The sequence below is a fragment of the Chelonia mydas genome, chromosome 6 (genome assembly GCF_015237465.2).
Source record: "Chelonia mydas isolate rCheMyd1 chromosome 6, rCheMyd1.pri.v2, whole genome shotgun sequence".
Classification (NCBI taxonomy): domain Eukaryota; kingdom Metazoa; phylum Chordata; order Testudines; family Cheloniidae; genus Chelonia; species Chelonia mydas.
The window spans coordinates 66,521,276-66,547,981 of NC_051246.2; the positions used below are offsets into that span (position 1 = coordinate 66,521,276).

Sequence of the window (26,706 nt, forward strand, 5' to 3'; positions counted from 1 at the left end):
TCCTGGACTGCTTTCCCCCCACCCCAAAGCCTGCAAAGACTGTGTTTTAATATAAGATATTTTTATTATGGAATTATTAAACTCTTTTGGACAAATGCAGACCTGGGGCAAGGTGCTGCAACTCCAGTTGAAGTCAGTGGAGTTGCACTCGCTCCCATCAGCTCTGAATTCTGCCCTTTGTGGTCCTGAAGAAAAATCTCTGGGGGGGAAAAATAATTTTTTCCCCCTTCCCCTGACTTGCACACATGCACTGCAGACCTAGCCGGCGAGGTATCCATTCTCTTTGCCTGCAAGGAAATGAAAAGGCGTATTGTAAGCTCAAGACTAGTCTGGTTGTCAGCCAGGAATTAGTCCTCAAAAGGAGAGGGGTGGGGGAGAGAGAGTTCTGTGTGGGCAGAGGGGTGAAAGTACACTTAAAGATAATTTTTGCCTAGGTTCAGTGCAGATGGGTAGAGCTGTAAAGGGGCGTCCTGGTTCTTAAACATGCAGGTGTCGGAGGGGAGTAAGGGAGAGCTTGTGTTCTTACACATGTGTATGTGTCTGGGGGAGTGGGGTCAAAAATTTAGACTATTTGCTTAATCCCTTGGAACAGCTTTTTCTCTTCCGTTTTCTGTTTGTATTTAACAGACTGCTTTACAGGGGACACGTGTGGTAATTAACACATGCAGCTGTAGGGCTTCAGCCATATGTCTGAATTTCAAATGGCCATTGATCCAGGAAACTTACTGCCATCCCCATCCCCACCCCCACTTCCAGGCCCTATGCCTTGAAGATGTGAGGAGATTGTACACAGACTTTCCCTCAGAGACACCAGGGCTGGAGGGAAGGGGGGTGTGTGTGTGTGTGTGTGTTGGGGGGGATAAACCCTTTTTGTATTTTGAGAAATTGGTAAAGAATTTGAAAACTAATTATTATGGGCCTAGTCCTTACTGACAGGCAAAGCTCACATGGAGCTCCCTGCAAAAGCAGGCCCACTAGCTTTCTTTTTTCTGACTGCACTGAAGCAATTTAAAAGCAGTATTGTATAGGAAGACCCCCTTCAAAAGCAGATGGGGCCTGCTTTTTAAACACATGCTCCTTCCTTACACACCCACAGGTGTTAGGTCTCCTGCACCTTCTGGTGGTGTCAGATTCCTGAGCAGCCATTGATGTGATGGGCTTGTGTGGAAGGGGGAGACAAGAAAAATATTTTTTCTACAAAAGCTGGGGACCAACAAGAAAGCATTTTGGGCAACGTAGATTTAGTTTTAGTTTGACACAGTTAATCTTAAATTTGATACAGAACTTAATCCAGAAGTGTGGTGGTTGCTGTGGCCTATGCTATGACCCATAAGGCGGCTGTTGAGGATGCACAAAGCTCTGCAGCAAGCTGTGTGGTGGAAAGGAAAGGTTGCAAAGAGCCTGGATGCTAAAAATTAGGGTGTCACAAGTAAGGTCTGTGCAGGTTTTGTTTTTGTTTTTCACCTCATATAAAAGTTCCACTAGTCCACCTGCAGCAAAACCAGAGTTCTAAATTCATCTATTTTGGTTTGAAGAGAGACCTGCAATTCTCAGTCTTATTATCATACTAGCAATACTTACGGGATCAGATAAAATGTTCTCTCCAAGCATGTGGGAAACTATTAAAAAGTGAGTCTCTCTCCTCTTCTTCCCCACCCCCAATCTATTTTTAGAACTTGTCATTGCACTGTGTACTGAGAGAGAACACTGGCTTGTGCCAGTTTCTAGACCTCATTACTCACTTCAGTTGAAATAATGCTAGCACACTGGAGGTGTTCCTGTTCTGGGGAGAAGGACAACCCTAATAAAAAGTGTATTCTGCGAGTCCTGTTCCTAGCAAGTGTATGACTTACCTGGCACTGACACCATCGCTGTTCTGCCTGTGCTGCTTCTCCCCCCCCCCCCCCCCCAATCACCCTCCAAAATCTAGAGTTTAAAAAGGTTTTCTGGAGCAGAACTCTGCCCCCCCCCTTTATTTGGGGGCCGGATGAGCACTTATTTTCTAGTGGAAAGTGGCCTATATTCCCCTTTGCCAGTGGGCCAAAATCTGCACTGACCTGCACTCAGTGCAGCCCTTTTTAAATAAATGCAGGACGTGATCCATTTGTTTTGCACATGATTTATTTTATTATCTTTCTGCTGGTTTTTTCACTACTACTCTCCCTTTTAAAAATCTTTCCCACTGTTTTATTGGTTCCTTCTCCACTCGTCTTAATCTTCTCTAATGAAATTTGGTCCTGGGAAAAGGTGCTGGATTGACAGTGACTGGAGAGAAGCACAGATGGCAGCGATGAAGGCTTTTACCAGACCCTGCTGTCAGTGTGCTTCAAACCTGAGGTGGGGAGGGGAGTTGTCTCCATGGCCCATTCAGTCCTTGGCTTTTGAGATTTGCCAGTTGTGCTATGGGCAGCTATCCACTAGAAACTGGGTTGAGATCCATGACTTAGGCCAACAAACAACCATCAGATGGTAATGAATTTTGATCACTGCTAACTTAGGCTGCAGTAAAACCATTGTCTTTTTATCTTTACCCAATCCCCTAAACCATCCAGTCTCCTCCATCCTTTTAAATATTGTTCACATCCTCCTTAAATCCCCCTGTGACTGGAGGATTGTCCTTACAGAGGGCTGAGGAACTTAGTAGTTCTCCAACTTTTTCATGCAGTGGAGCACTTCTCACGTCAGAGATCCCCTCTTAACCCCTATGCTGGACCTTACTTGTGGCAACTATAGTGCTTAGTTATGAGAAATTAATACTAGGACAATATTAAGGAGATAAAATGAAAATAAATTCACTCAAATGGGGTGGGAGGGTGTTGCTAGGTGGTAACATTCCTTTTTCATACCGTGTGACTATTTCCTTCTATGGCATGTAGAAATCTATACTGGTATTTAGGCCCAGTGCACAAGTACAGTTAGGTCAATGTAAGGCAGCGTACGTCAACCTAACTGTGTCTACACTAAAATGTTGCTCCCACTGGTGTAAGTCACCCACTACACCAACTTAATAACTCCATCTCCGCGAGAGGCATAGCACTTAAGTCGACGTAGTTAGGCTGATGCAGTGTCTGTAGAGACTTTGTTGCTTACATTGACTGTTGCTGCCTTTCAGAAACCATCCCACAATGCCCCATGCTGGCAATTAAATTGGTGCATGCGCTCCTGGTGAGGACATGCACCGCCAACACAAGGAGTGTAGTATGGATGTGTAAAACCCAATTCAATTACAGTGGAGGCTTTATGTGTACATAATTTAGGCTGACTTAATTTTGTAGTGTAGACTTGCCCTTAATTGCCTCTCATTGCCTTCAGGTCACATGGCTCTGACCTTTCCAGGTCACTTTGCTGTCTGGTTTAGACCTCCTATATCTATTTGCTATCCCTCCAATTTGTTATGCTTCCCAAATGTAATCATGGTAGAGGTTACACAAGAGAAACACCTAGTAAATATGTGAAGCGCTCATGCAGGTGCAAAGTCTACAAAGAAGACTTATGGGTTTTGTTAGTTTAGCTGGCTGAAATCACTTCTGGAAGCTGCGAAACCTGAATTAGGCTACAATGAGCAGGTATCATCTGTTCAAAAACTTACCGGGTGCTGGAAGCAAATCTGCAGAGCCCCTGGAACTGCTGTGCATTCTTTGTCCCACTTCACTTACGGGATTTGGACTTGCCTGATTGAACCTGTGGTAATGGGCCACATCACTGTCAAGAGTGAACTCACAACTTGTGTGTAACATACCAGCTGTAATATTATGTTTTAAATGATCTGCTATAGCTATGGCTGGAAAATATGCTTTAGACCTAATGGTTAAGCTCAGTTATGTGGGACCCACTTACGTCTGTGATGGCAAGTTTTTTCCTGGACTGTAGGCCAAAGTCTAACAATTTACACCCTCCACAGCCCCCCTGCTTTCAGTAGGGTTGACTAGGGTATAAATGAGAATAGGGTTTGGCCCTATGTATAGGGGAATATACTTGACTTCTGAAAGTGAGAAGAGTGCCTTTTTTATATGATCCTCTCCCCTTTCTCCTGCTGCCTAATCCAGTAGTGAGCAACTGAGGGAACAGAAAGAGGGAGACCAGGAAATTTGTTGGGGGAAATTCCTAGCTTTACAGTGACAGGGTGGCCTTTGTGACCGCTTTGCCTGTAGGGGAGAGGGTGGGAGGTGTTAATATGGAGAAGTGGTTTAGCCGAAAGCTAGAATTTAAGAATATCCACTAACTTACATCTCTGCAAAATCCATTTGGAGCCTTCCTGTATCTTGAGTGACAGATGATGAGCACATTCTTTTAAGGTTCTTCTGATAATCATAAACTATGCTGAGGGGGAGCAGAAGGATTTTGACTCGGTGTAATGGTGTTAATAAATCAAAAGACAATCAAGATGGCTATCCCTCATTTCATGGCAGAAGCACAGACAAATGAGGTTAGCACTGACTTAAAGAATCAGGGCTTATGGTATCGTAGCCATGGCTAGGGCGTCTGATATCATATGATTTTGTGTCGCTCCAGAGGTGAGACTGATGCATGAGAGAGTTACGTACAGTACATTGATGACAATGTACAGAGGACAATTCCTTTGTGCTGTGTGAGAATGATTTTAGGCTGTCTACTCTAGCACTTTTTGTCAGTATAACTTATGTCGATCAGGGGTCTGGAAAAAAAACAAAACAAATCCACACCCCAGAGCAACATAAGTTACACCGACAGAAGTGCAGGTATGGAAAGCGCTAAGTTGGCAGGAGAGACTCTCCCGCTGATGTAGCTACCACCACTCATTTGGAAGTGGTTTAATTATGTCAATGGGAGAGCTCTCTTCCATCAGCTACATAAGCAATCTTACAGCGGCACAGCTGCTTCAGTAGTGCAGACGTGGCTTTAGTCTCTATTTGAATGAAAATAGGGAATTTTGTGCAACTTTCTGTGTAAACTAGATGGCTCAAAACTGCAGCCTCAATTATGAGCCCTCTTGTATTTCAGGGAGCATGATTCAAACCTGGTCTTGTGGTTTTATTTCCCTGTCACTTCTAAAACTCTGAAGAGGCCTATTTTTGCAGTTCTGGTGTGAATATGGCTGTGAAGGCCCAAGATAGTGGAAATATCAAGAGATAAGCAGCAATCTAGTGACCGATCTTTTCCATTTACGGCTTAAATCTCATGAAAACATCAGGAGATTTCAGCCGTGTTGAATCTGAACTCTGTGCAGAACCCTTTCCTTGATTTGACCTCAGATGCAAACCCCTAACTAAACTAAATCCAAACCTGATCTGCTCCTATGCTGATCTCTGGTATAAAAGTGATGGGGTAGGAGATGGGCAAATCCATTGGTTCTAATTATATTCAATCTGAACTTTTTCCCAAGATGTTAAATGACCCTCTTACAAAGTTCAAAACCAGTTAATGTTTTATATCTCAACTCCAAGTTCTTCATTACTTCACATTCTGGCTGCAAGAGGTTGACATTTCTTATCCAAAACTCAAGGCTGCAAAATGGGGTAAACTGGAGTAAGTGTGCATACTTGAGTGTTTTTCTGACTGACCCTCAGACGCTTTTGAATTTCACTCATTACTAGTATAAAGCCCCCCTCCCTGTTTTTCCCCACACTAAAACAAAATTCCAGAAGAGTTGTTACCGAAACTGCACAATACAATGGTTAATTTGATTGTATTACCTTTCATGCAACAGTATTGGGAAGGGCTTTTCTGCTGACTTTGCACAACTCATGCAAGTGTAAACCAGATATTTAAGTGGTAATTACCACAGAGATAGGTTTGACCTACAGAGTTCAAATCTGGATCTAAACTTTCCCACAGCTGGGGGAGGTTTGCACCTGGTTTTGGTTTGACCTATTATAGTGCCAGCTCTGAATTTCAGATCCAGAGGATTTGGAGTCTGAATGTACCCCAAAGTTTGAGCTATTCAGATTCAGGGTTTTTGTCTGAACCCGCCTCTAGTGAAAATGTATAATCAATATCTAAAATCTTATCAAATTTAGGAGAAGCTACCTACAAAACCAACTTTACTGGATAATAACTTGATAGGCCTTTATTTTTCAAAAGAGGGCTCTTGTAATTGATGGCTACAAAGAGGCTGGGAGGGATATAGATAGGTTTGTTTTGGCTAATTACTGTTGGAGTTTGAGAACTTGGCCAGTAAATAAGGACTTTGGATTTTAGAGAGATACCATCGGAATGTTAGGATTCAAGGCTTTTTTTTTTTTTTTTTAAAGTCACTGAATCCCAGAGACAAGAGTGATGCCATTAATACAGAGAGTGCTGCTTTGGGTCCTTTTGACACATTGCTTTTGAAGGACCAGGACCAGGAAGAGAGAGCTCTTTGTTTGCAGTCAGAATAAACTCATTGTACACCCAGACAATTAACTCTTCAATTGACTTGCCAGCCTCTTTAAAGCACTCCAGTCCCTCTCTGTGTATCTCAAGTTCTATTCAGACACATAAGCACACCAATGTTTTTTACTTATTATTCTGAAAGTCCTTCACAAGAATAGTCGGAGCGGATCAACATTGTCCTCCAAGCAGCATTTATCTCCGCCTGGCAGTGAATGTGTCAATCAGGAATCAAAAAGCCAAACAGAAGAGGCTTTGAATTGTGTCATCAGGGGTCGAAGCGACTTCCAATGGACTGTGCGTGGGACAGGCTTTCTCTCAGGGCAAAGAATTGTGCTGTCACAAATGCGCGGACTGTACTGGACCACAAAGTCCTCAGGATCTGAGGGGTTTTGTGTTTTTTTCACATTGGCGCACCTGCAAGGAGATGTGAAAAGAGGAGGGAGCATGAAAGGGAAAAGCAAATGCCTTCCGGAAGGCCCAGTGGATGCTACCCTTTCTACTTGGGTTGATTCTCAGAACATATCATTGCCGTAAATGCCATGAGCATTTGTACAACATACAGTATAGTTAATTTAGGAAGCACACAGATCTGTTATTGCTGGAGTGCACAGCAGCCCCTATAGCGGAAGCTCCCTAAGCATTTCTGTTCTAAAGAGCCTTTTCATGTTAGCCCAAAATGCAAAAGTTTTATAAAGTTAAAATTTTCCAGATCTGGTCTCTGTGCAAGGGTGTGGTGTTGTTTATTACTAAGTGTAAGGGGGGAAAACATTTCTGAGAATGAAGACAGTGGAGGGGAAAATATACTTGTGTATGTTTGTGTTTTTAAGCTGTTTTCCTTAATAGCTGTAGAAGCTTAGTGGCTCGTGGTGGGGAGAGGTGTAGAAAGCTGGTAGGGAGATCAGGCTGGACATGTGCTTTTCAGTTTCAGTTGCCTGATGGAAAAACTGTCTTGATCTGGCCAAGTTATAAGGGTTTAAAAATTTATACTTTCTGCGTGAGCACTAATTTTTCACAATTTTTTTTGGCAACGTGCATCTGTGTATAACAGTTGCATGGAATTTTAGATCCTACTAAGAACTTGTAAAAGCCTGTTTCCTCCAGTGTGGAGATGCATATTGAATAAGGCAAAGCTCTATTGCTGTGATCTTGAAATATGCATCTTGTGCATAAAGCAATGTTCTGATGCTATCCGGCAATTTTTTTACCATATGGAACACTTTCTATAATTTAGAATTTTTAATAAAAGTCCAGATGCTCAGTCAAACTGTGCTTAAAAGAAAAAACATAAGGTTGCAAAATCAATTATTCAAAATTCAGGAAATAACAAAACTAAGATTCTTCTGTATTAAGTTAACTCACAGGGCAATCTGTTATGTCATCCATGCCATAGAAAAAGTTTGAGAATCCCTGCTTTATGGTAATAAGTGCACCAAAAAGGGCAGAGCTAAGGTTGCATGGATAATGTTAACTTCATCATTTAGTGGTTCACTTTGCAATTTTAGTGTTCTTTCAACAACTATGTTTATATGGACTTAACCTAGATTTTCAAAAACTGTTTGCTAGACAGTTGTAGAACACTGAGTGGCTGAAATGAGGCCCTGCTTACTTAGTTTGCAAAGTGATATTGAACAGTGAATGAGAATTCAATATACATGTGAATAGAGATCATATGGAAGGTGTTGAGTATCTATCCCTTTCCTAACGATTCCCAACATTGTTAGCTTTTTTGACTGCTGCTGCACATTGAGTGGATGTTTTCAGAGAACTATCCACAATGACTCCAAGATCTTTCTTGAGTGGTAACAGCTAATTTAGACCCTATCAATGTATAGTTGGGAATTATGTTTTCCAATGTGCATTACTTTGCATTTATCAACACTGAATTCAATCTGCCATTTTGTAGCCCAGTCACCCAGTTTTGTGAGATCCCTTTGTAACTCTTCGGAGTTTGCTTTGACTATCTTGAAGAGTTCTGTATCATCTGCAAATTTTGCCACCTCACTGTTTACCCCTTTTTTCAGATCTTTTATGAATATGTTAAACAGTACAGGTCCCAGTACAGACCCCTGGAGGACACCACTATTAACCTCTCTCCATTCTGAAAACTGACCATTTATTTCTACCCTTTGTTTCCTGTCTTTTAACCACTTACTGATCCAGGAGAGGACCTTCCCTCTTATCCCATGACTGCCTACTTTGCTTAAGAGCCTTTAGTCAGGGACCTTGTCAAAAGCTTTCTGAAAATTTAAGTATACTGTGTCCATTGGATCACCCTTGTCAACATGCTTGTTGACCACCTCAAAGAATTCTAATAGACTGAGGCATGATTTCCCTTTACAAAAGTGATGTTGACTCTTCCCCAACAAATCATGTTCATCTATGTGTCTGATAATTCCGTTCATTACTATAGTTCCAACCAGTTTGCCCAGTACTGAAGTCAGGCTTACTGGCCTGTAATTGCCGGGGTCACCTCTGGAGCCTCTTTTAAAAATTAGCGTCACATTAGCTATCCTCCAGTCACTTGGTACAGAAATTGATTTAAATGATAGGTTGCATACCACAGTTAGTAGTTCTGCAATTTCACATTTGATTTCCTTTAGAACTCTTGGGTGAATCCCATCTGGTCCTGGTGACTTATTACTGTTTAATTTTGTTCCAAAACCTCCTCTAATGACACCTCAGTGTGGGACAGTTCCTCAGATTTGTCACCTGAAAAGAATGGCTCAAGATGGGGAATTACTGGAGGTTGCCTTAGACAGAGTACAGATTTTAGTGCTGCTTTATGGCAATGCAAATAGAGATTTTTTTCAGATCACACTTCAGAAATGGCAGGTTCATTTGTTTCTCTTGTCTGCATGCACACATCTCACTTTGGCACAAAGGACATCTCTACTAGGGAGGCGATGCAGTGGTAGACCAGCTTTAGCCCTTCTCTCCTCCTTCCCCAACTTCTCCCCATACGGTCTATGCCTCTGGTAAGATTGTTGATTAATGTCAACAGCCAATAAGTGTGCCTCTTTCCTTGATAATCGCAACTCATTTTACTCCTGACATAAACATATAGGTCGTAAGCAGCTAGTCTGTGGCTTGGAGAATAAAGATTGCTTTGTTAGAGCAAAATTATTTTGCCTGCATTGTAGAAAAGGCCTCTTATTTGAAGTGTGGCTCTCCCCTGCATATTCAGTGTAAGTTCTGTATGTGGATGCATGCAGAATGCTCCGTAGGGAGGTTACAGGGGAAATTCTCCCTTACTGTCAGTTACCCTATGAAGAGTTCTTGCCCTGCTAGTCAGTGCAGGCAGACCGTCATCTGGGTACTTAGCGATGCCATTGCCACACTAAAATGAAGGAATAATCCTCTTCTGTCCTCAGGAGAGGCCCATGATAGTGGAAGCTAGGTGGCCTTCTGGCTTATAGCCAGTGTCCTCCTGTGACAATGGCATGGGGAGAGAAGTGTTCGCAGCTGTCAGCGTTGTACCTTCCAAGGTTAGATTTTCCAGCTCCGCTTGCAGAGATTTATTTTTCTCTCCCTCTTCCCAACAGGTGATGCAAGTGTACAACAGAGGAAGGGGGACTTGTGATGTAGACACATGGTTTCAGGATTGCACACCACACTGTCTTCTCTGCCCTATTAGCCATGTCTGTTTCTTCTTTGAGGGCTTGCTCATGTCGATTCCATTCTAGGTGTGTGCATGCCCACGTGCACCGGTGGAGATTTTTTCCTTAGCAGTATCCATAGGATCGGCTGTGGTGCCCTCTGGAGTGCCACGCTCACATGTTGGTATATCAGGCACCACCGGCCCTATGCCCTCTCAGTTCCTTCTTACTGCCCATCGTGGTTGGTCAGAGCGCCTCTGTCCCTGGCCTTGCAAGTGGTCAGCGGTTTCCTTCTTCGCTTTGTGTATTAGAGCTGTAAATAGTTTTGTTTACTGTAGTTAGTAAATAGCTGTTAAGCACTAAGAAAAGGAGTACTTGTGGCACCTTAGAGACTAAAATTTATTTGAGCATAAGCTTTCGTGAGCTACAGCTCACTTCATCGGATGCATTCAGTGGAAAAGCAGACAGCTCACTTCATCGGATGCATTCAGTGGAAAAGCATTCAGTGGATGCTTTTCCACTGAATGCATCCGATGAAGTGAGCTGTAGCTCACGAAAGCTTATGCTCAAATAAATTTTAGTCTCTAAGGTGCCACAAGTACTCCTTTTCTTTTTGCGAATACAGACTAACACGGCTGCTACTCTGAAACCTGTTAAGCACTGTAGTTAGTCAGTTAGGGTCCCATTGGGGACTTTTCTGGGTTTTAAGCCCTGCACTGACTGTAATAGGCCTATGCCTGTTAATGACCCGCTTGGCAGCTATCTGCAGTACTTGGGGGAATCTCATGTAAAAGAAGTGTCGCACTGTAAGAACTTTCATCCCAGGACACACACAGAGCACGACATCCGTTTGAGAGCCCCCCTGGTGGAGGCTGCTCTTCGCCTGGCCTTGGAGCCGTCCCAGCTGGAGTCGACTCCCAGTACTTTGGCCTCGTTGCACAGTGCACCCCCAGCACCAGGCTCTACCAGGCACCGTTTCTCTTCACTGGTGCCCAAGAAGAAATCGAAAAAGTGGGACCTGGCACCGAGAAAGAAGGATCAAGGGGCATCGGGTAAAGGACCCTCTTCGGGCTGCTCACCCACCCCGGAGCCACATGGGGATACATCCCCTAGGGGACCTCCTGCTCCCCCCCCTCCCCCAAGGGATCCACCACCAACTCCAGGGAATGGAAGGGGACCCATACTTATGGCGGAGTCAACGCCTTCCCAGCGCCCAGAGAGCAAAGGGCTCTCCCAGCGCAGCTGGCACCACGTGCTGCGATGGAATCGGCAAAGGCTCCCTATGAGGGCAAGCCAGCCTTGAAAGCCCCCCACAAGGTGAGTAAACACTGCTGGTCTCCGGAGCTGAGGCAGAGCTCTTTGTTGCTGCGCCCCTGGTCTCTGCATCAGCCCAGGTCACCAGTTCGCTGCTTCAGATCGCTGGCATTGTGCTCCTGGTCTCCACCCTCTCATCGAGACTCACCCAGAGGGAGGTGCCAGTCACTGTATGGTCGGCATCGGTCATCCACCCGTTAACCCTATCGATGACGTCAATCACAGTCACCTACACCACAGGAACATTCCCCAACATGGTGCTGCTCCCCCTACTCCCGGCACAGATCCCCATCTTCAAGGCACCGTTCACGGTTAGTCCCCAGGCGTAGGCATCAACAGCCCCTCCGTGGGGTCATCGGAGGAGGATTCTTCCAGTATGGAGAGGGAGTTCAGCCCCTCGCGGAGACAGCACCATGGCAACTGGGCTCTTGAGGCTGCATCCACCTCCGCGATGCTGTCCTGGCAGCAGGGCCAGTAGCCAGCCCAGTGGCCCTATTGGAATGCCTGGGGCATGCTGGTTATGCTGATGCCCCCTTCGCACCAATTGTCGGTCGCCACTTCAGACAAGCATTTGGCGGCACTGGGCTTGGTGCGCGAAGCGCAGTCAGATGCCAGGGTGGAAAGGCAGGTGCCCACTCAGAGACCTACCCTCTTCCCCAGGCCTTCCCCCAGTGATGCCCCAGGCCTTCCCACAGTGGTCCAGTCATCCTCATCCTTTCCAGATGAGGCTGTGGCGGGGCCCTCTCCTGCTAGCCCACCGGACGATTTTAAGGAGCGCCAAGCCCTGCTCCAAAGGGTGACCACTAACTTAGGCCTAGAGGTGGAGGAGATGGCGGAGCAATCAGACACCTTGTTTAATGTGCTTTCCTCATCAATCCCTGCCTGTGTCATGCTTCCGGTGCAAGAAGGGGTCCTAAAGATTGCCAAAGCTCTCTGGCAAACCCCGTCCTCAATCCCACCCACCTCCAAGAGGGCTGAAAACAAGTATTTTGTCTGAGCCCAGGGGTTTGAATACTTGTACATCCACCCACCGCCGGGTTCATTGGTGGTTTCTGCGGCCAATGAGAGAGACAAGCAAGGGCAATTTAGTTCCACCCCCAACAAGGAGCCGGCCAAGAGACTGACCTTTTCGGAAGGCAAAGTTATTCTATGGCCAGTCTTCAGTTCAGGGTCGTGAACCACCAGGCTCTTTTGGGGAGATATCACTTCAATTGACGGGACTCTGTAAATTCAAGGATTCCATGCCCCAGGACGTGGCCCAAGAATTTGGGGCCCTTGTTGAGGGTACTACAGCGGCTCGGTGTTCCCTCCAAATGGCATGGAACGTGGCTGGTTCGGTGGCCAGGGGTGGTTGCCTCAGCAGAGGTCATGAGGTGCAGTTCCTGGCTTCAGACCGCAGGCCTGTCTGAGGAGATGCAGTCCTCAATCCAGGATCTCCTGTTTGATGGGATTGGGCTCTTTGCAGAGCAGACAGATGCGAGGCTGCATGAACTAAAGGACACTCAGGCCACTCTCCGCTCGCTGGTTGCATATGCCGTAGTCGGCGAGAAAACAGTTCCGGCCACCCCTGCTGCCAAGGCCTTGTCAGTCTCGATGGGGGTCTGCAAGGAGAAGGGATAGGGACACGAGTTTTAGTCATCACTGCCCTTTCTCTTCCCATTCACCTGTGCAACCTGGCATGGCAAAACATCACAGGGGCCAGAAGCATTCGTTTTGAGGGCGCACTTGAGAGCGACGCCCCAGTCAACTGCCCAGATCCGCCACCTCCTTTCCTCAACTGTCTTCATCCCTACTGTTTGGCCTGGTCATGGGTTACCTCAGACCACTAGAAATCGTGGCCCCATGGCTATTTACAAAATGTGTGCCCCTGGTAGCCGCTTACCTGAGGCATCAGAGAGTTCAGGTCTATCCTTAACTGGACAATTGGTTCATCAATGGCAGGTCGCGCCTAGCCGTTTCAATCTGGTGCGTTCCACCTGTCGTAACCTGGGACTGTTAGAAATCGACCCTCATACCAGTGAAACAAATAGAGTTTATAGGGGTGGTCCTCGAGTTCATGCGGACCAGAGCTTTCTTTCCGGAGGCTCGTTTTCGAGCCATGTCGGATGTGATCTCCCATGTAAGGGGCCACCTGCTCAGCACCACCCCACTTGCCTAAGGTTGTTAGGCCACATGGTAGCCTGTACTTGCATGATCTGTCATGCCCAGCTCCATCTCCAGCCGCTGCAGGCGTGGCTGACATTGGTTATATCCCCCAACAAGCAGAACCTAGGCCTCTGGTCAAGGTGCTGGACCACATCTAGTTGTCACTGGCATGGTGGTTGGATCCTGGATGTATGTTGGAAGGAGTTTCCTTCACAGCCCTGGCCCCGTCGCTGACCCTGGTTTCCGATGCCTCGGACCTGGGCTGGGGAGCCCACCTGGGCGGGCTCAGCACACAAGGCTGCGGTTTGTGGGTTGACCGCTCCCTCCACATAAATGTCAGGGAGCTCAGAGCGGTTTGCTTGGCCTGTCAGGTTTTTTGGTCCCACTTGAAGGGTGAGGGGGTTCAAGTCCTGGCAGACAACACCACCCCAATGTGTTATATCAACAAGCAAGGCAGAGCCAGGTCATCAGCCCTTTGCCAGGAAGCTCTCCAGATCTGGGACTTCTGTGTGTAGCGTGTCATTCATCTTATGGCAGCGCACCTCCCTGAGGCCAGGAACATATTAACAGATTGCCTCATCAGAATCTTCTCATCTCGCCAAGAATGGTCACTCCACCCGGAGGTGGTCATCGTGATCTTCCGAAAATGGGGATCTCCCCAAGTGGACTTGTTCACGACTCGTCAGAACAGGAAATGCCACACGTTTTGCTCATTTCGGGGGATCAACAGGGGCTCCTTGTCAGATGCTTTCTTACTCCCATGGTACGGGGCTCTGACTGGATCTCCTGTCCCAGAACCACAGCAGGCTCCTGTACCTGAATCTAGCAGCGCTGCACCTAACAGCTTGGTTGCTGCATGGTTGAATGCAAAAGAGCAGGAGTGCTCGGCCTGTGTCCAGCAGGTCCTACTGGGAAGTAGAAAGCCCTCCACCAAAGCAACCTACCTGGCCAAATGGAAACTGTTCACGTGCTGGGTCTCGACCCAAGGGGTTAGGCCTGAGCAGGCCTTGGTGCAATAGATCCTGAACTAGCTTCTGCATCTCAAACTCCAGAGCTTGTCCCTTTCATTGATTTAAGGTCCACTTGGCCACCATATCAGCCTTTCACCCCGCATTCCAGGGCAGGTCCGTCTTTGCTCATGACATGACGATCCGGTTCTTGAAAGGACTGGAGCAACTGTATCCCCATGTCCGAGACCCTGTCCCTCCATGGGACCTGAATCTAGTGCTCACACGGCTCATGAGAGCTCCCTTCAAGCCTTGGCTTCCTGTTCCCTTCTTCTGCTCTCCTGGAAGATGTCATTCCTGGTGGCGATAACGTCTGCCCAAAGGGTCTCTGAGATTAGGGCACTTACCTCGGAGATGCCCTATACGGTGTTTTTCGAGGACAAGGTCCAGCTGCCCTGTACCCAGCTTTCCTGCTCAACGTGGTTTTGCAATTTCACATGAGCCAGGACATATTATTGCCAAAACTTCATAAGTCTGAAGAGGAGTATAGGTTGCATTCCCTGGACATCAGGAGAGCACGAGCCTTCTGCATTGAAAGGACCAAGCCATTCCGTAAGTTGATGCAGCTGTTCATCACGGTGGCGGATACGATGAAAGGTCATCTGGTGTCCACCCAGAGAATTTCATCGTGGATGCATTTGGTTTTGCTATGATCAGGTGAAAGTGCCTCCACTGTCAATCATAACTGCCCATTCAACTAAGGCGCAAGCCGCCTCAATGGCCTTCCGTGCCCATGTGTCAATTCTAGGTATCTGCAGATACCTGGTTGTCTATTCACACGTTCATGTCTCACTACGCACTTACCTAGCAAGCCCGAGACAATGCTGGCTTCAGTAGAGCAGTGTTGCAAGCTGCATGACTGTGAACTTGGAGCCCACCTCTAGGGATACTGCTTGTGAGTCACCTAGAATGGAATCGACATGAACAAGCACTTGAAGAAAAAATGGTCATCTACCTTTCATAATTGTTGTTCTTTGAGATGTGTTGCTCATGTCCGTTCCATTACCTGTCCTCCTGCTCCTCTGTCTGAGTTGCCAGCAAGAAGGAACTGAGAGGACATAGAACTGGCAGCGTCTGATTAAACCATTGCATGAGGGTGGCACTCCAGAGGGTGGCACAGCCTACCCTACGGATACTGCTAAGGCAAAAATCTCCATCCACGCACATGAGCACTTGCATGCCTAGAATGGAATGTGCACGAGCAACACATCTCAAAGAACAACAGTTACGAAAGGTAGATAACAACATTTTTTTTCTAGCCATCCAAAGAACACCATGAGAAATGAAATATATGATCCCATCATCCACGCTGGGCTGCTATGGATCTGAGGATAGGGCACAGATGCTCTCTCTTCACCCCGAGTTTTGGGAAACTGCAGCTAAGAGCGAAGTCCTCTTGATTCTGTAGGTGCACATCAATTCTGATCTGGAAACATTGCCATCTAGTGGTGCTAGGGTACATGGTTTACTTTCTATTTCTGTCCCTCTGCCCATATTCTGTATGGGGAGCTGCTACATTTGCACAGCTTTCTTAAAGCTATAGCGTTTTTTAGTTCCTTGCAGGAGGCAATAGGTTGTAATTAATAAAGATCAAACATTTTCTTGGCATTTTAAAGGGACTACATATCCTGTTTTTTTCCCTATGATATTGTATTCCAGGAACTTCTGGGAAATCTGAAATGCCCTGGTTTTTCATTTTATCAGAACCCTCTTTTTTTTTTTTTTTTAATAACTACAAAATGTTCATTTTTAACTTACTGCTATGCCAGTGTTTTACCTCAGTGTTTTACCAGGAACAAACAGCCCAGTGGAACGAGAGTTCAGTGTGACGAGCAATGGCTGGAGTGAAAAAAGTCAAAGGAGAGTAGACAATATCATAGCTGCTGTTCTGCTCCAAGTCGAAAGCCTTGTGAGACACAACAAGTTTCACTTAAACTTGTTGGGAACATTGAATTACTGGAAAAAATCCTCTGGTCCGAGAAATAGACATGCAGCTGGAAGCAGCAACACCAGCGTGTACTTTGTAAAATAAAATGTACTACTTGTCTCGTGACTATTACATGACCCCTAAACAAACCAAAACAAAATACCATGAGTTTCTGATTTTTGATTTTTAAATAAGTTCACCTCTGTTACTGTATTTTTTTAAAAGTAAATGTGAGGAGGAATCGTGTTTCTTAAACAGGACAGGTACTGTGTTGTCTTGTGTTTGGAAAGCATAATTTTGGGTGCTACCATGATGGATTGAATAATTGAAAATTCAGCCTTGGCAGTTAAATGGGGGAAAGTGTTGTATGAGGTTTTATTTGTAATATCAAGATACTTAATTTTTAGGAAGATCTTTTTATTTAATTTATATTTCTATATTTTTATAAAATAAAAACACACAGTTCATAGGCTTGGTTTTTTAGGGTTTTTTTTTTTTTTTTTTTCATTTGGGCATTATCCTGAAAATCAAACCAAACTGATCATTAAATGGCTATTTCTGGATAACTCTAAAAGGAAGGCCTCAGTTCTTGAGAAGGAGTCAGTATTTATCAAAAATGTTGTATTTGTGACTGTTTTGGGTTTTTTTTTGTTTGTTCTTGAGATAGGCCTAAAACAACCTCCCTGATTAAATCATGCTAAACTTTGCCAAAGTTCAGATCTAGATTTGGATACAAAATTTGTGGCTCAGATCTATTTCTAGCCCCCACCCCACCCCACCCCCCGCTTTTTGATTTCTGAGACTGTTTTTAAAATTGAAAAGCAATTCTCGAGTTACTCAGTGGATAAGCATTCATGGTAACATTATAAATAAGCTTATTACCATACTGGCAGTTCATTGTGCCCAGTCCTTTCCTAATCATATAACTTTTTCAGACTGCTGTATGTCGTGTTGACTTCTAAACTGTTATGTTGTTAACTGCTTCAATGGAGTGGTAGAATATCACCTAAGAACTTTATAATTTTTTTTTAAAGTAGTTGCTGTGGTTTCATGAGTCATATTGAAGCCCAGCACCTTGTTCTGACTTAGTATGAAGGTTGACTTACCTTTCATTAGATAGCCTCATTTTTAAAAGGATAACATCAAGATAAAAATCAAGGGCCAAATTGTCATCTAATTCCTATGAAGCCAAAAGTGTTATACCAGGAAAGTATTTGCCCTGTATACCTAAAAATTTCCTTACCTCTGTTACCAAGGGTAATACTCAATAATGTTAAAATTAAGAGCTGGTTGTAAAACTAAGTTCAAAATTTTTCACAGGGGTTAAAATTGTGGTAGTGAGGAATTAACTGTGATTTTTCTGTTTTGACAAAAAAGTAAAAGTGCCTCCGTTTGTGTTTTTGGTTTTCCACTGTTCTCCATTTTGAAAGCCAAAATGTTTTGAGGTTTTTGTTGGAAACACTGGGAAATTTCAAAAGAAAAGTAAATTCCACAAAATTCCATAAATTCCATGAAAATTTCCACATGCCCCATAAAGGGGCCATTTTTGGTTGGAAAAATCTCTAAACCAAAAATGTTATCACTTCATTTCATTTTACTTTTCATCATCGTTGCTATCTGCGAACTTCTTTCACTTCCCTCAGCTTGGTCAGTAACAGGTCTATTTCACTTTCATTTTCTTATTTTCTGGCTCAACTGTGTGTGTGTGTGTGTGTGTTTCTGACACTACATGGAAATTTTAAATTTAAATTGAAAGCAAAACCTATTCCTTGAAAGTTCATTGACATTTTTATTCATATTAGGTTAAAGCCTGACCCCACTGAAGCCAAAGGCAAAATTTCCAATTTGACTTCAATAGGACCAGGATTTCACCTATTGTTTATTTGTATAGAGCTGGTCAGGAATTTTCCATTAAGGCTTTTTGGCAAAATGCAATTTCTGCACAATTGAATATTGAGAAAATTTCAACTTTTCCAAAACTTTTTGATATTTCTGCCAAGAAAACTGAAACTAAATATGTAAGGTAATGTTTGTAATAAATGTTTTTCATTTCAGTTTGTTGAACTAACTAGAAACATTTTTTTTGGATTCAGTTTAACATTAAACTGTTTCTCATTGGTGCCTCATTGCCTCCTGGGAGTTGTTGCTTGATGTCTTTCTCTCCTATGGACTAGGCTAGACAACATCTCCCATGATGCACAACATGGCTCAATCAGACAGGAGATGGTTGCATCATGCGAGTAGTAGTTCAGCCACTCCTGCAAACTTTTTCTTCACCCCTATACCATCTCCTATGAAGGAAGCCCAGTACTGAGGCTAGACCCTTTTTTTTTTTTTTTTTTTTAAGCTGGATAACTTTGATTGGTAACGTTTGTAGTTTTACTTATTAAAAATGACACAAAATCTCATACTTCATGTAACAAGTTGATTCTCTGCAGGGGTCAGGAAGGAATTTCCCCTTCATGTAAGGTATTAAAACAGGACTAGATCTATTGTGGGGGTTTCGACCTTTCTCTGAAGCCTAATATATTGATCACTGTCAGAATACAGGGTGCTGGGCTGGCTGGATCAATCGTCTGAGCTGGTGTGACAAATCCCCTACTCTTAGAATAAGGAAATGATTGGTCTACAGGGAAATAAAATGCATTTGCGTATTTACTTAATATAAATGGCTATGCAAAATAGAGGTTGAACTTGACTGTTACTCAGCAGGACACCCTACTAGCACTCTGTTGGTGTCTACCCAGTTAGTTTCCTTTGCTAAAAGCAAAAACACATTTCTAGCCCTTTTAGGTGTAAAGAAGACATTTAGAATGTGCCTCATTGGTATGCTGTTTACCTGAACCTGTGAACAGCCAGCGTGGAATGACCACTGTAAAGGAGGAATATATTGACCCCATTTTATCACAAGGGCATGCTAACTCTGAAGCCTAATGATGGAAGTGTTAACATTAACTATTTAACTGCTGGTCATTTTAGTAGAAACATCTAGCTATTGTTGGCGTGCAGGCAGAGCTGTGGATTATGGAAGGAGATTGGGTGGAACCCTGCACCCTTCTCTTTGGCCTGATCACTGATGCAAACTCTATTTAAAATACAAAGAATGATTAAAAGATACAGCCAGTGCATAAATGTTAAATGTATTGGGCTAAACCCTGATTCTTTTTTCCTACTTAGCTTTTACTTGGTTTTTATTCAGGCAAAACCATCATTAAATGGGAGCCTTGCCCAGGCCAGATCCCGTGAGCTGCTGAGTACTAGCCGTTACTAGTCTCTTTACTTACTCCTGCAGCATTGGCCATTTCAGCTGAGAACTTGGCCCACGGATATAGCCCTGTTTTATACATTATATGGTAAAAATTGTATGCGTTCTGTGTGTTCAAATGTATTCTAACTACACTTGTTAAACATATAGACAATGCATGAATCAAAGAGGCAAATGAATAGAGGTTCTCCGTTACTGTCTCCCATCTCTTTTATTTTCATGGAATTGCACAGATGAAATGAAATTTGAACCACACTTTTTCAGTTTGGGTTCCCTTTCTGATTGATGTACCTAGAAATAAATAATCAGTGCTCTGATGAAAAGGTATTTAAGCACAAGTCAATTAAAAAAAGCAGTCTGTAGTCATGAGAATATTGCCTGAATAGTCTTGTTTTCCATTGATTCTGCCCTCAGCCCGGCTCAAATATTCTGTTATGGGCTTTGTAACTGTGAGCTCCCTCCCTTTCCCATAATGTGTCTGGTGTGAGGTCATGCAACAAAGGCTGTGTTGTAAGTTCTCTAAAAGCACAACATGCAAGAAATATACAGGTTTTCCCCTCACCCTCACTTTATACAGCACCACAACACACTACAGCAAGACTGAACCAAGGAGTTGAACTGACTCTCCCAATTATTTTCAGTGTAACTCGGTGTTTTTCCCTTTCAGATACTACTTCCACCACCACACATACTATATTTTAAGGCCATGTAGAGATGGGCCTAGAAAGGGACAACAAATTCAAACACCCCATAACTTTGAGAGGGTGGACCTCAACTTGAGCCCAAACTTAGCAATCAATGCCTGTCTGCATAATGTGATTGGCATCTAATCTTTTGTCTCTATGGCCCCTGTGATTTTTGGGGTTTTTTTGTGGATTTGACTTTGTTTGGTGTAAGCTTTTAAAAGGGAAAGACTTCACCCTTGTTGCCAGAAGGCATCGGAGCATAGTGTATTGGGGAAAGCTAATCTAAGAGAAGGTTTTTTTCCCCATGTCTTATAATCACGTCGGAGCTAGAGGACAGCTTGACGTTACCACTGTAAGAAATAAGTTTTCCTATTGACAGACCTTTTCTAACAGCGCTTCAATGAATGGTGATGCCCGGCTCCACGTTGGTAAGTTTCAGAAGATGTTCTTTAAACCAAGAAGATCATTAGAAGGACTTTGGTCCATTAATTCCCAGCTCCCTGGTGTCACAGGATATCAACTGTGTGGGATAGGCCCACCTGATCCTAAAAGATGATCTCAAATCAATGCATCAGGGAGAAGGGGCAAATACCCATAGTTTATGTCCGTGTTATGTGTGGGAAATTCTCTCTCAAATCTAAAGGTAGTGATCAGTGCATGTTTACTGTGAACTGTGACATACCACTAGTGTCCAAGTAAACTCTGAAAATGTATTATGTCTTGACTTTCCATCTTTCTGTCTATCTTTCTTCTCTCTCTTGGACTTGGCCGGGCCATGTACAAATCCCAATTATTCAACAGTACTGGAGAGTAGATAGTATTTACCTCAATAATGGTAGTTTCTTTTCGGTTCTTTTTAACTCTCAATTCAGATGATGGTTCGAAGCCCACGCCCACCATGGAGACCCAGCCGATTTTTGATGGTGAAGGTAAGAGCCTCCCTTTTAAACAAATTTTTCTCTCTCCCTCACATTTGTTGTTCAAACCCTGGCTTTAACCTGCAATGCAGTAACGCCCTGAATCTTATAAATTGTCTACAGTTCAGAGTGCCCTTGGGACTTGAGGTATTTATCCAAATCCTTTCCCATCCTCCCTTCTTCCCTGGGATCCAAGAATAACACAAGTTGGACGGATCCTTTGGATAACCTCAGAGAGGAAGGCGTCATGGCTGAAAAATGCTCTGAGTCGGAAATGACAGTTTCGTATATTCCGTCCTCCTCCCCTTCACACCCACCCCTCCCCCCAGTATTGGTACAAGGAGTTTCGTAACCTCTGCAAACCACAGCAGCTTCCCCAAAGGGAGGGGAAGACTAAACGGCAGTCTGTGAATGTTGACTTGGAGGGAACATGTTGGGAGGTTTCTTCATTGACCGCTTGCCTTCAGTGATGCACTTTCCATTAAGTAAATGAAGTCTGCGTCCTGGGCCCACCTGATCCATGGTCCGCCAAGGCAGTTTCCTCTTTCAGGTGTGCCGACCCAGTGACTGTTGAGAACTGTTGTGCCTCAGTTCTCTGGAATCCTTAAATTAAAGTGAGACTGCTGTGATCAGTTATAATTTAGATGGGAGCCAAAACCTGAACCTCCACTATGAGCCCCTTTGGATGCCCTGGCCAGGGGAGAGCTGCAGATTTTATGGGTCCCTAAGATTTTAAGATGGAGTTGAAACCAAAAATCGAAGGGATTTGGCAGGTCCAGGTGTTGCCGTCAGTAGCTCCTCCCTTCACCTCACACGAATAGGTGGTGGTGGTGGGTTTTGGTTTGGAGGGGTTTTTTGCGCTAAAATAAGCGTATTTAATTCCAAGTGACTGTAGTTCCATCATTTGCATGGACCTAGCTTTTATAAAATTCTTTGTATCCGCTTTAGAAAACAAAAAAGATACTTAGGCCAAAATTTTGCATTCCCACATAAATAAACAGAGGAAACAAAACCCTAGTTGTCAGTCTCATGTTTACATAAAAAAAACCCCCCAAAAAACGTGTTCCTTCTAGCAGCCATCTGGTATTGTATTAAATTGCTGTTTGTAATAACAGCATGCTGCTGGGCTTTCAGTTTACCCCAAGATGGTGGTGGTGAATGCACAACGGAAGGAATGCACTAAGAAAATGTGGACTTAAGTACAGGAATCATTCCCAAACAGTGCACTAGATTAGTCTGTGGAAGCCTTGTCAGAAGTTTCTTAGGTCTGGTCTACACTGGGCGGGAGAATCTATCTAAGTTACGCAACTTCAGCTACGTGAATTACGTAGCTGAAGTCGACCTACTTAAATCTACTCACTGCAGTGTCCTCACTGAGGTGAATCGACTGCTGATGGATGCTCCCCCATCAACTCCGCCTGCGCCTCTTGCTCCGGTGAAGCATCGGAGTCTACAGGAGAGCGCTCGGCGGTCGATTTATCGTGTCTGCACTAGACACGATAAATCGACCCCCCACTGGATCGATCATTGCCCGTTGATCCAGCGGGTAATGTAGACAAGCCCTAAGGGAATGGTGAAAGTCCCCAACCCTTGGGTCATTCAGACAAAACACTAGAGTGTATGCTGCAGAGACAGTCCTGCCCTGGCCACCAACAGGACATGTAGAGCCTAATAGCTCTTGTGTGCCTCTCTTCTGTGCAAGATATTTTAAAGTCTCTAATATTTGCTCATTCAAAGGACCCATCATTTTGCACTGAGACTGTAGGTGAGACCAAGAGGGAAATGGACCATAGCAAGCTTGTACAGCATAATGAAGGACCATGCACCCGCTTTGTTTATTTTGTGTGTTACTGTGAATCTTGCGACACATCATGCAATCACTTCTTTCCTCTTGCACCATGCACATCTCGTAACAGGAATGGTCAGATTTTAGGCCTTCTATTAACTAGGGCAGCATTCCTTTTGGCCAAGTGGAGAGGCAGCATGAGACTGGGAGCTATCCAAGTTCTGACACTCGCACACTGTGACACCTTGGATATGTCATTTTATCTCTATATGTCAGTTTCCCCACTGCTAAAATAGGGATAAGTAAACTTCCTACTGCACTGGGGATTGTGATGATCACTTCATTGGTTTGAGACCCTCTAATGGGAGACAACAGAGAAGGCCAAAGCATTGTTCTGTTATCTATTCATTATGGCTGGAGCTCTCAAAGATGAGAGAGTTAAGTGTACAAATCCCATTGAATTTCGGTAGGATTTGTATGCTTAACTCCTGTAGGCTCTTTTTTGAAAATCTCACCCTATGGGTACAGAATTAGTAAACAGCTCTGGCCCAGTAATGGGATTTTAGTCTTACACCTGTGCTATTGCCATGGAGGCGCTGGGGCTGCAAAAGCGCCACTGGAGCTTAATGTTGAAGGCCTTGTGGTTGTAGGAGTGGAAGGAAAAGCGGTTCATGTTGCCTTCAGAATCTTTTACTCATGTGACAATCAAAAAGGAAAACTGCTTTGAGCATCACATAGGGTTTGGGGATGTCAGATTGTTAAAATGAAGACTGACTTGATGTTCAGAGTTTTAAATACTCTGTTTTCCCCCTGAAATGTTTGTTTTGAAAACAATTTCTTCTTTAGCTAGATACAAAAAGAAAAACCTGGCAGCAAAACCCTGAAGTTAAATTGCTGTTCAATAAACTTTTTTTAAACTAACGTATTTCCACATATCCTTGAAAGGGGAAAAAATTCTTGCTTGAAAGAAATCCCTTAAATGGCATCAATTATCTTTGTTAGGGAAAAGGGAAAAGTCAGCTTTAGATAGTAGGTCTTGGGTTATGTTGTTTGAGGCCAGATTTTTCAAATGTGGTTATAAGCCAATGTGCTGGGCTGGTTAGGAAGTCTGGTCATTTATATAAGTGACTGAATGAGAGCAGAGCTTTTTTGAAAAGCAGGCACCAGTTGTGGGACTAGAGCACTCCTTGAAATTTGCCCTTAAATCTGGCACCCCGCCACACACACACTCTCTCTCCTGTCTCTCTCAAAAAGAATAGCAAACAGGTCAGGGAAGTTTAGCTTCTGACTCTGGGTTGCAGTTCAGCAGCTCCATGACCCTGGATTGAGGTGGAGGTGGGGGTGGGGGGTTGGGGCAGATGACTAAATTGCTTGATTCTCCTTTCACAAGCAAACACTCCTATGATTGCTGGAGCTGAGAGAGAGAAAATGTTTGCCCTCCTAACCTTTGTTTGTTTAATTTGTGAATTTGATGCACTTTTTGTATTATTTATTTCTCCTATATAGTTAGTCAGCTTCTTCCTTGTTAAACAGAGCTATATAAATGTCAATAAGCAAACAGAAAAACCCTTGTAACATTTTTTTAGAATAAAAAATAAAAACAATCAGGCCCTACTATTTTAAAAAAATATTACAGTTTTCGATAGAGGATGCTCTAGTTAGTTTTTAAAAGTCCCTTTTTGAGACCACTTAAGGTATCAAGTACCCCGCTCAACCTCTATTTGAATATCTCTCTGTTAAGCAACCAGTTTGTATCGTCCCTTGAGGGGTTGCGTAAGGCAGGGTTTGCTGTATTTTGAACTTGAACAGTATAACATGTTTCATCCATGGATCTCTAAGCACTTTCTGAAAGTTGATATCTGTGTGTGTTTTGGTTTAGTGCATCAGATACGTGTCCTTAATGAGATCTGTTTCTTTAACATGCTTTCTTTTAAGTGTTTCCAGCAGTGCTCTTCATTTATCTGTTTGATTTTGATTTTTTTAAAAAGGGAATTGACAATTGGAAGTGGGTGAACAACTGCTTTCTGGGGTCTAGGGTAACATTTACATTCCTGATTTTAAAGTATTTTGCTGAATTTCATGCATCTCTTAGTGGAAAACAAAACATGCAGTACCGCACAACATAGTCCGTACCTCTTCTGAGTCAGGGCTGAAGGGTATGAGGCAGGAAAGAAAGGACTGTGGGCTAGGGAAAGAAGGAAACAGACGTAATACATGGAAAGAGCAGAAGAGGTTGTGTGTGCTTGTGGTGGGAGATAATTAAAGGCTCACACTACACAAAATGCACAGAGGAACCCTGGAGGACACGTCAAAACCCAAGAACTAGAATGGACCAGTCAGGACACCTCCACCATGCCTCCCCAACCCCCACTAGTGGAACTAATATAGTTTTGTTAAGTGTTTCTTGTTGTCTTTCAGAAATCACAGCTCCCACACTTTGGATCAAGCACTTGGTCATCAAAGATTCCAAACTGAACAGCTCTAGTATGAGAAACTCAGGTAACGAATGTCTGCTTTTAAAAAAAAATGGCAGTTCACTAAGCAGCCTGATCCTTTTTTCCCAGGACTTCTCATTTCATTCTTCCTCTTCCAGCGACAATGCTGCGCTCTCTCTCTCTCTCTCTCAACACTGCAGAGTGGGGAAACCCAGGCAACAAATGAGGGATTGTCTCTTCAGTGTGTACCAGATTTATGCTGAGGAGAGTTTGTTCCCTAAAACAGAAACTCTGGATACTGAAGGAAACTTTGGGTTTGTTCACCCGCTGCTTCATACCAGACTGCCAGTCTTCATTCCACTCCCATGCTCTCTCTCATTAACCCTGTTTCATAACTCCATGAACTAACACTTTCCTGAGAGCATCCTTACTGCATTGTGTGTGTGGTTCCCAAGGAACTGAGGTTGTTGCTGTACTTGGGTTCCACTCTAAGTAGATATGATCACCCAAGGCACCTGTAATGATATTCTGGATAAGTGGGTGACACTGACTCTGAGGTGAGTTATCCTTGGTGGGCTTTGCAATAGATGTGAGTTGTAAATGAGTGAAGAGAGAATTATTGCTTTGCATAGAAGGGTGGGAGGAAGTTCCACATGTGAAAGACAGCCCAGAAAAAATAACAATGGTGAGAGGAGTGAGCAGGTCACTGGGCTCAGGGAGGTGAGAAGCTCAGGTGGAACAAAGAACAAAAGGTGGAATAGGCAGAAATGAGAACAGAGATGTAGGCGGGGTGTGTGATGCTTCCTGGCAGTGATGCATCTGCCCTTTGTGTGAGGAAGCCTTGTGGGTACCTGTGGGTACCACAGCTCTCTCATTGCCACAGGCAACACAAGCGTTCCGCTCTCAGCCTACGCAGGCCATGCTGTCCCTCTGCAGGTTAGTGACAGGTACGCTCCAAGCATCCCTCTAGAGCATCCAGCCTCTGATATACTAGACACTCCACAGAATTCCCAGCTCTGCTATTCACAAAGGAACAGTGCACCTCATCTTACCAGTTTCACCGCTCCACTTAACTCTGAGCATCTGTAAGTGTTTTCACTATAAGCAAATCTAAGTTTATTTAACAAAGAACAAAGATTTAAATAATAGCAGCTAGATAGAAGTATTGGAAGCAATCGAATACATATAAAATCATAATGCTCTTTCTAGACCTTAATGCTTAACTAACAAGACATTGTCCTGTCTAATGAAGTTGAGGTCACCCAAAGTCTTCTCCT

At 44.0% G+C, this 26,706-nt stretch overlaps 1 protein-coding gene and 1 long non-coding RNA gene across 10 annotated transcripts in view; one reads left to right on the forward strand and one right to left on the reverse strand.

Moving 5' to 3' along the window:
- SMOC1 (SPARC related modular calcium binding 1) overlaps window positions 1–26,706 on the forward strand; it is a 174,639-nt gene that overhangs the window by 99,228 nt on the left and 48,705 nt on the right. For 4 of the 8 annotated variants that reach the window (XM_043549093.1, XM_043549092.1, XM_043549094.1 and 1 more), the window contains exons 6-7: window positions 21,164–21,220; window positions 25,413–25,493. In XM_043549093.1, coding sequence (XP_043405028.1) covers window positions 21,164–21,220; window positions 25,413–25,493 — 138 coding nt within the window. Of the gene's footprint in view, window positions 1–21,130; window positions 21,221–25,412; window positions 25,494–26,706 lie in introns of all 8 variants that reach the window. The other 4 variants (XM_043549091.1, XM_037900304.2, XM_037900305.2 and 1 more) reach the window with 1 other exon arrangement.
- The window catches only part of LOC119566428, a 77,254-nt gene that overhangs the window by 15,932 nt on the left and 34,616 nt on the right, over window positions 1–26,706 (reverse strand). The window contains exons 2-3 of one of the 2 annotated variants that reach the window (XR_005225489.2): window positions 3,590–3,681; window positions 109–287 (exon numbers count right to left, since the gene is read on the reverse strand). This is a non-coding gene — a long non-coding RNA (uncharacterized LOC119566428). Of the gene's footprint in view, window positions 1–108; window positions 288–3,589; window positions 3,682–26,706 lie in introns of those variants that run through there. The other variant, XR_006291673.1, reaches the window with a different exon arrangement.